General features: G+C 38.8%; 1 protein-coding gene across 1 annotated transcript; it reads left to right on the top strand.

The window, feature by feature from the left end:
* The first annotated feature begins 10,838 nt into the window (after positions 1-10,838).
* On the top strand, positions 10,839-11,714 carry LOC137047084 (chemokine XC receptor 1-like). Its single transcript, XM_067424643.1, has one exon. The coding sequence runs from the start codon at positions 10,839-10,841 to the stop codon at positions 11,712-11,714; it is 876 nt and encodes a 291-aa protein (XP_067280744.1).
* Positions 11,715-14,249: the final 2,535 nt, after the last annotated feature.

Raw genomic sequence — 14,249 nt, 5'->3', positions numbered from 1 at the left:
AACTGTTTGCTCATTCTAGTCACAAAATGGTTTCCATGTCAAAGTCTCACAGCATTAACAAATGTTTTATTTGTGCTTACTGTTACTGGTTATCCTCTGTTTCAGTGTCTGATGTGTTTTGAGCGTTACTTGGCAGTGGTTCATCCTGTAACATTTCTGAAGTTCAAACCTCTCAGATATAGAGTGATCTGCTGCACTGCGGTCTGGATATTTATATCTGGAATTTGTTTGTTCTGCAGGTTTAGTTCTCTCTCATTTAACATGTATGTGTATATATGGTTGAACTCAGTGCAGTTCCTCCTCTTCCTCTCCATCCAGTTGTTTTGTCTTGTGGCTGTTCTCAGAGCTCTGAAGAAGTCAGGACCAGGAGAGAGAAGGAGAGAGAGAAAGGAGGAAAACCACATGAAGAGAAGAGCGTTTTACATTATTCAAGTAACTACTGCTAGCTTGTTTATCGCATATGTTCCATTTATTATCACTGGATTTTACTCTTTTGCGACAAAGCAGTTCATTCAGATCTTTTGGTCAGTTAGTTACATTTGTTTTATGCTGGCTGGTTTTCTTCACTTTGGACTTTATCTGCGTCGGGTTGGGAAACTCTTCTGCTTCTGTTCTTAAAAAAAAGTTATTAATTATTTTATCACCTGCTTCGTATCACCTTGTTGTGTTTCATTGTTTGTTATTAATAGGCTGAATATTACATGGCTTCTTAACAATAAATACATAGACAGGAAATATCAATTTGAGTAATTGTAACTTTTAATGACTGTAGAGAGACATAACCCTATGTTGAGCAGGTAGTAATTTAGTTATATCACTAAATTACAACTGTTATCATTTGGAAATATTTATGTTGCCATTCCCCAATCGGAATCATTTTCTCCAGAGAGACGGATCGTATAACAATTACATCATCTAGAATAGATATTTTAGGTTATATGAAATAAATGTGAATTTGTTTGAATAATTGTAGCACTCCAAATCATTTTTATAATGTTAGCTTATTCAGGGCTTTTTCTGATGGTGTTATGAATCGGTCACGCGGTCGGACGCCCCTCCCATGAATGTTGATTGACCAGCAGCGTTTCAACTCAGACCCGCCCTGAGCGAGCTCAAGCTGTCGTCGGCATAGTCCGCCACGCTGGAGCAGAATGGTGTCTAAGCAATTGTGGTGTTCTGTTCTTGGGTGTGATAAACACAGCAGTCATTCTGATGTTCCTAAATCCGAACCGCTGAAGACGCAGTGGCTGAGTTTTGTTTTCGTCGATGCTTTTATGTCTGCGCAAACCACAAAGCATTTCTCACCAGACTGCTTTATAACCGAGGGTCAGTATAAAGCAGATTTTGCTAAGAAGCTGCTCCTGAATAAAGATCTGTACCAGCTCTTTGCATCTCCAGAAGAAGTGTGTAGTTTGAAACACTTGCACGCTTCACGATGAATGCAGCTGAAGTTTACAGGCTAAGTTAAATTACAGCATGCTTTCTATGTATGACATTCTCCATATACTTCGTAATCCCACAATTATAATGAACAACGTGTTATGGTTATTGTGTTATTGCAAACTGTGTACGCTGGTTTCATGAGCTTATTTTACCCATAAAATGAAGAGCTCAGAAAAGCACTTACCTCTCCCCAGCTTATTATTACGGATCCCTGCTCATGACATGCAGTAAAAAACTAGTAGGCTAAATCGTACGTACAATTACCTCTATACATAAATAGCGTGCAGGTTTTACTAATTAGTTCCCTCGATTTATAAATCATGCGCACATTTTACTAATTCATTCTCTGCAATTTTTACAGCAAAATCATTGCTCAAAAAAACCCAGGAATAAACCAGAAATACAATAAAAAAGGATTTTAGTGAAAAGGCATTGTTACGTTCAAACTTAATTCGCACGGAAGAAGAAGTCAAAGAAGCTTTATGAATACTTCCTTGTTGATCTGCATGGCTTTGTCATTTTAAGGATGATGCCGAAGATATAGCTCACACGCATCTCTTCAAACTGTGGCATCATCTTATACCCCCGTGCTTTAACACCCACGATAGTTGAATATTTTGAAGGTACAAAGACACAGGAAGTATAAGGTTTCCTCTATGAATGAGTTCTCATCATGGAGGTCTTCAAGGAAACTGATTTTGTGGTCCCTCCTCCTGGCCACCAGACAGAAATCAGTCCTCTAGTTTTGAGCACATGGAGGTCTCTTGTTCAAATGACTAGTCTAGCTGTAATCTGGCCACAGCACAAGTCCCCACATCAAGTAATTCCTCAGTCTCTGTCATCGCATGAGGAACGCTCAGAGATAGATAACTCGAAGTCCACAGACCCAAGAAAGTCATCGCCCCCCACTTGAAGTGAATAGGCGCTCAGAGGTTGTGAGAAGGGACAAATGGATCAGTAGAACGAGCGATAGAGACAAACCTGTCTCTCGCTCCTCAACCAAATCCACACTTGAGCCCCATGATGGCCCCCTGAGTGCTGGCCCTTGGAAGTAAGTGAGATGTCTCAATGCTCACGCTCACCCTGCTCCAATGCCATGGGACATGAACATGGAGACACACACCATTTGTTTTGTTGATCACTCATTTATTTACTTTTTTGTCTTTCTACTTGTGTATTTGAGTATGAAAGAGTTTCTGCGCACTGCCTAGCAAATACTAACTCCTAACAGAAGGATAGAGTGCTTCAGAGAGCTGAGTCACACACACATCACAGAGTAGTCTGAAGACAAAAGACCTGACGATGCACCTGTGGCACAACTAATTATAGCCTCTGATGCTGGCGCATTCTGATGATGTCACTAACAGAGGTTATAAAAGCTCTAGGGGTGCGTTCCTTTCGACCGTATAAGTGGACTTTAAAGGGTATACACCATCTTAAGAGAGATTCCAATCCAAAGGGAGTAAACATTAGTGATGGCGAAGTGAAGCTTTCTGAACCAGTGAAGCTTTCAGCACAGTTGTATCAGAAAAAGGTTCATTACTCGAAGCTTTTCAAGTCAGAGCTCAACGAGGACCTCTTCTGGTGAAAGTGAGGGAAAGCGCTGTGTCGCAAAATGTTTTGCAACCGACGCATTATCTAAAAGCAAAAAGTGAATTAATGGATTGATTAATAAATTAACCAATATATTATATATGACATTATATGACACAATCTGTTCCATTGCATACTCCTAGTAACTTAAACCAATAAAGATATGATTTTGTATTGTGAATGTGAATATTTTTCCTGTTTGTAAACAAATAAAACTCACGAATAAAGGAAGTATGCTAAATAAATGCATGCACACAAGGAAAAACACACACTTTCACATGATTATAGAAGGATAAGCCTATACTTGTCTCTAATGTATGAAGTCATAGGCTAGTGTGGATTAAATAAATAAATAGATAAATATATGCGGCAGAACAAAAGCCAAATAAATGATCAACTTTATTGGGCGAAATCAAATGAAAGTGTTCCCACATTTCAGAACGCCCTCTCTTTGCAACAGGGTCCATAACAAACTCGCGCAATACAAAAAACCCGCTCAATGCAACGCAATACACCTCACAGGCACGCCCTGTGTCGCGCATTTTTAAACCTTTCTGAATCAGTCACGTGGGTGTTTGTGAAACGAAGCTTCGGACGTCATTGGTCACGTGGTTTTGATAGAACGAATCAAGCATCGATACAATGCTTCACAGAAAATAGTTTCATTTTTTTGATACACGCTTCGGAGCTTTGGTGTCACTGTTAACATCACTAGTAAACATGTTCAGTTTAAAGGGCACTGTGAACGGTGTAGGGAAGAAGGAAACATCAATACAAAAACAAAACAAAACAAAACAAAACCAAAAACTTAATTTTTGAGATCTTTCATGCAATTTTTATTCTTTTACTGATTTGTTGTGATCAGCTGCTAATACAATAAGAATAAACTTATGAGCATCATATGATACAATGTCATTTATCCGTCTGTTTCTCCAGCAACCAATGGGTGCTGACCTACTTCCACTTTCCGGTATTGTGTATTCTGTTCAGCAGCTAACCTCTATTACCGCGTACCATAATATCGACAGAGAAGACATTACATTGATTAGAATAAGTTGTGTTTAAATGTTGTTAACTTGAGCTCAGGTTTAACTTGTGCCGTTGATGGTTGCCATAAAATATTCAAGATTTTGTCGGAAACGTCTTGCTTCGAATATCAATAACTTTGAAGAAATTGTCCGTGTCCATCGCCCTATGATTTGACCTCCATGCCAAGGAATGAGGAGCGCAAAACAACGTGGCTTGCAGCTTTGAAACTAAAACACCCTTTAAAGAAAGTTTATGTTTGCGCTTTCCATTTCTAAAAAAAAAAAAAAAAGAATATTTGAACATACGGCATCACTCGCATGCATTGAATAAAGTTTACAAAGAGAGACCGTTTTGCCCACGTTTTCTTTTATTATCGCTGTTGGTGTATCACTGAGGAGCCAGTACATGTATCCATCGACAGAAACAAAGCATTATTTTCAAGTTACAACCCATATAGATGCGTCATCAGATGTGAGATGAACCACATATGTCCACAACGCAGACATGTTGCTTTATTTATTTACTTCCTTTATTTAACCAGGTAAATCAGTTGAGAACAGATTCTCATTTACAATGACGACCTGGCCAAGAGGCAGCACAAGCAGCTTACAGTAAAAACATAAAATTTATACAAAAATACAGTGATAAACATAAAATACTATATAAAACGCACAAATAACTAAAAACAAATAAAGCTATCTTGTATCATTGACCAAATTGAATTATTAAAGGAGGATAGTGAAATAAATGAACTAAGCTTTAGACAAGCATGTACAGGTCGCGGTTTCTGTTTGCGTCAGCACAATATTTCGGCCGTATTGTTTTGGTGATGAAAGTCTTTGATAGTCGGCCACCGAAAAAAATTGGCCGAAAATGGCCCAAAAGTGCATTCTCAGTTTTCGGCCAAAAAATTTCGGTGGCCGACTATTTGGTGCATCCCTAGTGTGTATCCACCTCTGTTTTTTTGTCCATTTGTGCTTCATCAATGGAGAATCACCGGCTTTTACAGCAAACAAGATACAAGCTTTAAAACTTACACAAGCTTCGAACGGGAAAAGGACAACTGACTTCCGGTTCAAACCCGCAATGAATCATGGGTTAATTCACTAACCAGAAAAAAAGGTGATTACAAGGGATTCTCAACTGGTGGGTATAGCTGTATCCATGCATTTTGTGAATGTGCGGGGTGACAGAGCTAGACCATATGGAAAGATCCGATACTGGTATGCTTCACCCCGAAAGCAAACCTCAGAAACTTCCTGTGCTGCGGAAGGATGAAGACATGGAAGTATCATGACAAACCAGTCCTTGGATCTGATTCGTATTTAAGTCACAATCTGTTTTAGAGTTAGCATCTTGAATTTGAGTTTCATGGCTGCACGATTTAGATGACAAAGATCTGGAACCCTTCTCTACAATATGCAGGACCCACTACATTATTGAGAAGCTTCCACTCTGCTAGGGGTTGGCAGACCAGCCTCTAGAGGACGGTGAAGTGGGATGGTGTACACTGTGACTGCACTACCCTGCGGGGGCTGCCCTCAGAATTCTGATGCTGATAGCATGAGAATGTTATCATCGTAATGAAATTATATTTTCGGTTATTATTTTGCCATACATGTTGGAGTGTGATTCTCAATGTAATCAGCCAGCATAATTTTATTACATTACATAATTTTATTTATGCTATTTAGACACTTTTGAAAATGTAGCCCAACCCAACCCCACCCCATCCCTAAACCTACTCATTTGTGTATTATATGATATAAAATACAGAATATAACAATTAACAAATACTCAATTTATTAAAAAAGTACAAAGGCCAAGCGATTGATTCATCCACTGGAGATCATGCCATCTGAAGAAATCTTACGTCAGATTTCATAAGCCCCTTTCACACTGCACGTTGGACCCGCAATATTCCCGGAACATTGCTGGGTCACCTTCTGTGTGAAAGCAACCACGTCCCGGAATTGATTACCGAATTGAACCTGGGTCGGGGACCTAGTAACATTGCGGGGTTCGACCCGGGACGAGGCCTGTGTGAACAAAAGCCAAAACTAATGCCGCAACGGATGTGACGTAGTGATGACGTAGTTATCGTGCGACTCCTAGAGCTTGTTTTTTTTTCAATTATACAACCCTGCAGTGTCAGAAGAGCTAGTCGATGTTTTAAATGCAGAGAGTGTTCGTATACAAAAGAAACTAAAATTAAACAAGCAGAAATGTGCGCAAACTGGACACAAGTCCAGACCACGGAGCTCCTTACTATCCTCGCTGAAGCTGAGATCGTTCGCCCGCTCAGTGCAACGGTACGTAATGCGGTTGTTTATGAGCAAATAAAAATAAAAATGCAACAGCATGGTTTCTCGAGATAGAAAGCGCAAGTCATCAGTAAGCTGAAGGCTTTGGAAAAAAAAAAAATCACCAAGTGCTGGATCACAACGGAAGGAGCGGCAGTGGAAAACTAGACTGGCAATGAGAACACTTCCATTTTGCCTTTCCTTATTCCTTGGCGCCAATCTTTTTCGACTCGTACATTATACGTCATATCCGGATGTCACGTGTCAACTCGATCCGGGACCGTGACGGGTTGTGTGTGAAAGCGCACATATTACGGTATTTCGCTGGCAGTGTGAATGGACCAAATCTAGCGGCCCGAGAACAAATGTCGGGTTGCATTATCCGTGTATTTGCCGGAATCACAGTGTGAAAGGGGCTATAGTGAAATTGCATTGGCTTTCGTATTTTTCATGACCAATTCAAGAGTCGTGTGTATCATTTGAATGAGTGAGTGCGCGTGTGTTCACAGAGTGGCAGGATCATCATTTCAGCGATTAAAACATTAACATCAACTCTGTTCTTTACATGAAGATATCATATTTTATAAAAAATAATGTTTAAATAAAAATGCCTTACTCAATTCATAGTCATCTCTCTCTCTCTTCAGCTTCATGTCTGGTCTTCCTACACACTCATATGTGATCGTGCTCATCATCACAGGAAGTGGAACTGCATCAGAGTTCTTCAACCTCAGTCTCTCTGTTTGTGGACTCTTTACTCACTCTATGCATATTGATTCCTGTTTCTGAGTCTCATTATAAAAACATTTTTTTTTTAGGATTTGCCATAACTGGTCATCCTCTTTTTCAGTGTTTGATGTGCGTGGAGCATTACTTGGCATTGGGTGACATTCTGTAACCTTTCTGAAGTACAAACTTCTCAGATATAGAGTGAGCTGCTCTGTTACTGCCTAGATTTCAAATGTTACTTCCTGTGGGATTATTTTGCCTATTATTGTCTCTCTTTGAGTTGTTGTTTGGTTTCATACTGGCACAGCTCATCCTCTTCCTCTCCATTCAGTTGTTCTGCTGTGTGGCTGTTGTCAGGGGAGAACAACATATTTTGAAAGGGGAATTAAGCATTTAGCATTCATTTATGCACCATTCCTTGACTATTTTTTTTCTTTCTAGTATCCTCACCAGTGAATATCTTAGGTAGTTAGGTGGTGATAATTTTACAGATGTTGTTATTGCAGAGATCTTAATAGTCACATTGAAACACAAAACTACTGAAACTAATGGGCTACTTCAGTCAAATGACTGGATTCCAGGGCAACGATCAGGCAAACATGCAAATGTTTAGCCTAATAATTATAATAATGAACATATTAATCCTGCCTAAAACCTCAAGCCTGACTGACTGTAAAGCAATGTATGCAAATATCAGTATGTTTTAACCACAACATAACCTCACATTTATTTAATGCTAAGCTAATAACATGCAGTTGCTTTTGCTACTGTCTAAACAAATATTTAATGCATCGGTGTGCTTTAATTCATATTGAATACATTTAAAGGACAACTCCGGCTATTTTTTAAAGTTTATCTTGATCGTTATATCTTTGTGAGTACAGTCTATAGGAAAAAAAAAAAAAAAGATCCGGATTGGTGCTTGCAACATAGAGTTATTACAGTTAATGTAATTAACTCTCTCTCTCTCTCTCTGTGTGTGTGTGTGTGTGGGGGGGGGGTGGTTGTGAAAAAAAACCTACACACTCTCTGTGTGTGTGTGTGTCGTTTCATGTTTTGTGAAATATTGTGGCTTGTCAATATAATAAGCCATAATTCATAAATTGCAACACTTTGCATTTGCGGCTTAAATGTGTTTCACTCTGTGTCCAGTTAAGCACTATGGATACAACTATTGTTTGCATAGCTTGACAATGTGTCCTGCACATTTCATATCATATTAACTTATGCACATGTACTTATGACAGCTGTGAAGTCAGACTATAAAATAGCAGTGCAGTTTATTTCAATCCCGAGAGACTGGATCTTCACTCCTCAGGTGACTTACTCTTTTTTCACTTTTATTCATAAATTGACAGTGATATATAACAATGTTGCTATCAGTCATATTATTGGGGTTATAGGGAGGCTAGATGGACATTCCTAGAGGGCCACTGTCCTGCAGAGTGCAGCTAAACACACCTGAACCCGCTAATCAAGGTCTTACTACATACTAGACACTTCCAGGCAGGTGTTGAGGCAAGTTAGAGTTAAACTCTGCAGGACAGTGGCCCACCAGAGGTCCATTTTTCGTACCTCGCTTAACACATCTGAGATGATTTGTCAGATCCTAGTTCTTATAATCATGATAACTGATCTGAGGCTAATTTGGCTAATTTCAAACGAATTTGTGGATTGGAATAAAATATTTGAATCAAATTATCTGAGATTACTGCACGTTCCTGTGTTCACTGAAGAGGGCAGATGCATCGATGCTTGAAACCACGATCAGCAATGCACCAATTGGCTGGCGTCAAGACAACGTAATGACATCATATAAGTAATTATTCCATCACAAATAAATCTCTCAGTCAAGTGTATCTATAGTACACATATACACAACATTATAATATTTTTTTTTTTAAATCTGTCAAGTTATTGTAATTATTATTATTATTTAAAGGTATTATTGCCCCGGTTCTGTAAGGAACTCTTTAAAAAAGTAGCAGTGGTTGGGACACATTTCAACGTCGCTTAAATGTGCACTAGTATTTTTCCTTTTAATATCATAGAAACCAGAGGTGGACAGTAACTAAGTACAATTACTTGAGTACTGTAATTAAGTACACTTTTTGAGTATCTGTACTTTACTTGAGTATTATTGTTTTCTGGAAACGTATGACTTTAACTTCACTATATTTGAAAGAGAAATATCGTACTTTTTACGGCACTACATTTCTATCAAGGTCCTCAATGTCAAAAGTCATTTCTGTAGCAGCTTTGAAAGTCAGTGGATTATTTTTTGCTGAAAAGGTGTTTGGGTTTTTGCAGAAAGCCTTTCAGGAATCACTCTAGTAGGGTCCCGTGAAGTTTAATGATTTCCCAGCTTTTTTTTTTTTTTGAACACCGATTTAAAGTTTGTAGCAAAATGGAAGAAGACAGATGTCAAAACTTTCATTTTGTCGAGTATTCACATAAAGTTGATTATGTCTTAAGTGAAAGTACACAGTTGGGACAATATCAGATGTGTATCAGTGCATTGGATCCGTGCATTTGGCCTTAAAGTGACAGCAGCTTTGTAAAGAGCTTTGCAACTTTTAAACAAGTATTTAAATTAGCTTGAGTTAGTCGTATGCTAGTATGTCGGATGGACCATCACTGACTGGCTTAATTCACCATGATGGCATAATGTGCATTTATACAACAATAAAAAAATAATGCATTGACATAGAAAAGGACATTTACTTTTGATACTTAAGTAGTTTTTTTTACAACTTCCACTTGTAACGGAAAAATATTTGACCAGTAGTACTGTTACTTTTACTCAAATAATGAAGTTGTGTACTTTGTCCACCTCTGCAAAAAACACCAGACCAGTGATATTTATTACAATACATAAAATGTTTCCAACTATTTGTAAATTGTGAGAAAAATTGGCGTTTTAACCAAGGAACCGGGACGTATGAGGGAGTCGGCTGTCAATTGCATCATATCTGCGTTACCCTCGGTTTCCGGTTTTATTTGGCAGAAACGCTTTACTCTTAGCAGTGTGAACAAGTGTCACAGCAGCCACTGAGCGAACGCACAGAATAACATCTTAACATAATTTTAGACACACTTAAATGTATCTAATATGATAAACAGAGCTGCGTTACTTTATTCTCATGACCGTAAAAGCGAAAATGCCTGTCCCGTCATAATAAAAGTCCTGCTGCTCATGAGCCATGCGTTGCATAACAATCTTTCCAGCGGCCTTGCTCAGCTCCTCAACACTCAGTCCTGCTCTGCTTCATACTAAAATAATGTTAATCCATTAACATCATTTCTGCCAGCGTCCTATCCCAATCCAATCCTGGATAGAAAAGTGCTTTAAAAAGATGCAATCTAATCCTTTTTACATTAAATAAACCCGAGCAGGTCTACGGTTACGGACCTGAGTGTCGAAGAACCAAACAATCCCAGATCATGCCAAATCAAATCAATCGAGTTGGCGATGTACGGAGAACAGATCCCAGAACAGATTGTGGACACCACTGGGCTGCTAAATAAAAGAGGCATAGCTCTATTTTATTATAATTGTTGTTATTAAACTGACATTGGTTTATTTGAAACCCGTACCTATAGCATTCTTGATTGCATTTCTCTCTCTCTCTCTCTCTCTCTCTCTCTCTCTCTCTCTCTCTAGAGTTCAGTTACAAAAATTATTTACACGTTATTATTTATGATACGAGTTTGTGCACAGAGAAGGCCGAACAGGAGAAAATGAACAACTCTGCAGTGAACTTCACCACACCTGAAACATTCACCAACCTCACATTATCATCACTTCATGAAGGGGAAATGCTAGAATGTTTTACATCAGCCTTCAATTTCATGTTTGGTTTTCTTATACACTCCTATGTTTTGTGGCTCATCGTCAAAGGGACAGGAAGCGGCATCGCATCAGAGTTCTTCAACCTCAATATATCTATTTGTGAGATCGTGTTTTCTCTGAATTGTTTATTAAGTATAGTTGTAAACGCCACAAGAGTTAACGGATTCACAACAATACCACAATTCTTACAAGGACTTGCGTTCACCGGCCGTCCTCTGTTCCAGTGTCTGATCTGTGTTGAGCGTTACCTCGCGGTGGTTCATCCTGTAACCTTTCTGAAGTACAAACCTCTCAGATATAGAGCGATCTGCTGCACTGTGGCCTGGATAATCACTCTTGGATCCTGTTTGTTCTGTTTGCTTTCTTCAATGTCATGTACGTTTTATATATATTCATGGTTTTTCTCGATTCAGTTGCTACTTTTCCTCTCCATTCAGTTGTTTTGCCTTTTGGTCATCCTCAAATCTCTGAAGCAGTCTGGACCAGGAGAGAGAAGGAGAGAGAAAGAGGAGGAAAACCACATGAAGAGAAGAGCGTTTATTATCATTCTAATAACTACTGTGACCATGGTTATTATGCTTGTTCCATATACTATTACTGGACTTGTCACTGCTGTGAAACAGTTTTATTCAGCTCTTTGGGTTATTAGTTTTATATGTTTTATGCTGGCTGGTTTTGTACAGCCTGTTCTTTACCTGCACCGGACTGGGAAACTATCCTGCCTCTTTTTCTTCATAAAAACTAAAATAGTGATAATTTGTTGAACTATAGGCTGCCAAGCTTTAACAAAAGGGCTTTTAATTTAACTCTAAACTCTTATACCCAGTTTTACAGACAAGGTTTAAGCTTAGTCCCAGACTAAAATGCATGTTTGAGCTGTTTTAACTGAAAGCAATTTGCACTGATGTGATATATCAGTGTCAGTGCCATTGTTTTTTCTCAAGATACGCACAAGTGTTTGTTTCTAAGACACGTTTTAAAAAGATACTTAAATGTCCTAATTTAATTAAGGCATAATCCTGGCTTAATCTAAACCCTGTCTGTGAAACCAGGTCTTTATGTTTATCTCAGTCTTACTATATTTGTCTTTGGTACTGCATTTTTACATTCAAAGTGAAAACTTTTTCCTTCCCAGGCCACACAATTTGTTGCACATTTCCCTTTTCTCTTGTGAATTTTTCTGGGATAACAGAGAATATATAAAACCTATATTGTGTATAGGTAATGCATTATGGGAAATAAATAAGAAATGGTAGATGATTTGGTTAAATGGGTTTTGTGATGTTAATACAAGTGTCAGGTTTCTTTTTTTTTTGTGCTGTGCTAAAAATCAGTTGTCTTCTTCTTCTTCTTCTTCTTCAATTAATTTACTGTGATGTGAGCTAGGAATACTTACAGTCCATTTGCTAAATAAAATGATTTACTGTTTTAAAGCCATCTAAACTCAAAAGCATTGAGGACCTCTGCTGGTTAAGGCATTGTCAATGCAATAAGAAAATAGGAGGGGAAAAAGCCTTTTTTCTTTTTTTAAAAGGCAGAGAGAGCGCTACGTACTGCAACTGATAAAAACACATGCAAATAGAACATCAGTAAATTAAGAAAACCTCTTCATCAGTTTGACAACTATGAGTGAAAAGTCATTCATCATCATATATCAGACATTGCCACCTTGTTGAATAAAGGTGAATAGCACTTATTCAATCATCAAATATTCAGTTATTGTCAGTTATATAATATCTATGTGTTAAAGAGTTTAGTGAGGCAATTAGAGATTAAGTTCTCTATCATTCTGCAAACTTGCATCAAATTTGTGTTGATTGTTTAAGATTGATTAGCTGTCAGCCAGATAAAATCCTTATCTAGTTCCTTGTCTACTCTTCTAGGTTTAGTCTTCCTCAATGGATATATCTGATCAAATATGGAGTTAGTCCGTGAGCCCATAATATCAACTTTTCCAGTTTGTTTAAAAAAAAAAAAAAAAAAGGAATTGAGTTCTGACACAGTCACTTATTTCCATGTTCCAGGTGTTCAACTCATTAGTCAAGCTTAACATGAAGCTTAAAGGGATTGTTAACACAAAAATAAAAACTGTCATTGTTTACACACTCTCAAATGTTTACAAACCTGTATGTCTTTGTTCTGCTATACAATGTAAGATATTTTGAAATGCGCATTTAAGTTGAATGATATTCTCATCTGTCCATGGAAGCACTGCATGTTTATTTTACCAGGAACACGTTAATGAGGTTGTGTAGCCATGAACACCATCCTACACACTAGTTAGCATATTCCGCTAACAATACTTTAAAGCCTTTTGAAATTATGGCTTATGCAAATTTCTACAAATGGAAATGGAAATGCAAATTATAGGCTTTTCAAATAAAGTGTGTAGTAAAATAGAAAAACATAAATTAACATTAACAATGGACAAAGGTTTTTTTTTCTTCTTTCTTGTCTAATCTCTGATCTCTGTGTAAAAAACAGTACCCCTCCCCCTAGGAGCGTCTCCTGACGCTCCCAGGAGAACCTACCTGTTGATTGTAATCATCGATAAGGGAGTGGTCCAGGATGTCCCTAGCAGGAACCCAACTTCTCTCCTCTGGACCGTAACCTTCCCAGTCCAACCGGTTATGGAAACCGCGTCCCCTCCGTCTCGAGTCCAGAATACGATTAACCGAATAAGTTGGTTCCCCATCTACGAGACGCGGCGGTGGGGGAAATGGGACTGGCGGATTAAGGTGGGAATGAAAAACAGGCTTCAATTTGGATACATGAAAGGGGGGGTGAATTCTCCTGTCCGCAGGAAGAAGTTTGAGGCGGACTGCCACCGGACTAATGATCTTGGTGACAGTGAACGGGCCAAAAAATTTGGGAGCAAGTTTATTAGACACGGAGCGGAGCGGAATGTTCTTAGTAGAAAGCCACACTTTTTGACCCACAACGTATACGGGAGGCTTAGACCGGTAGCGATCTGCTTTAGCCTTAGTGCACGCCCCTACCTGGAGCAGAGTCTCACGGGCTCTGGTCCATGGGCGGTGGCACCTCTGGACAAAGGCGTGAGCAGAGGGAACCGCGACTTCGGAATCCAGACTAGGAAAAATAGGTGGCTGGTAACCTAGACTACACTCAAAAGGGGAAAGGCCCGTGGATGACACTGGTAACGCGTTAGGATGAAGGATTCTTGGAAACCAAACATTGCAACACTCTCTCCAGATTCTGATTGGCTTGCTCATTTTGACCATTGCTCTGGGGCTGATAACCCCGAAGACAGACTAACTGTCGCCTCTAGTGACCATTTT

This window comes from Pseudorasbora parva, chromosome 18 (assembly GCF_024679245.1).
Source record: "Pseudorasbora parva isolate DD20220531a chromosome 18, ASM2467924v1, whole genome shotgun sequence".
Lineage (NCBI taxonomy): Eukaryota > Metazoa > Chordata > Actinopteri > Cypriniformes > Gobionidae > Pseudorasbora > Pseudorasbora parva.
The sequence above is the reverse complement of the archived record's forward strand: the minus strand, read 5'-3'. Positions and strand labels throughout refer to the sequence as shown.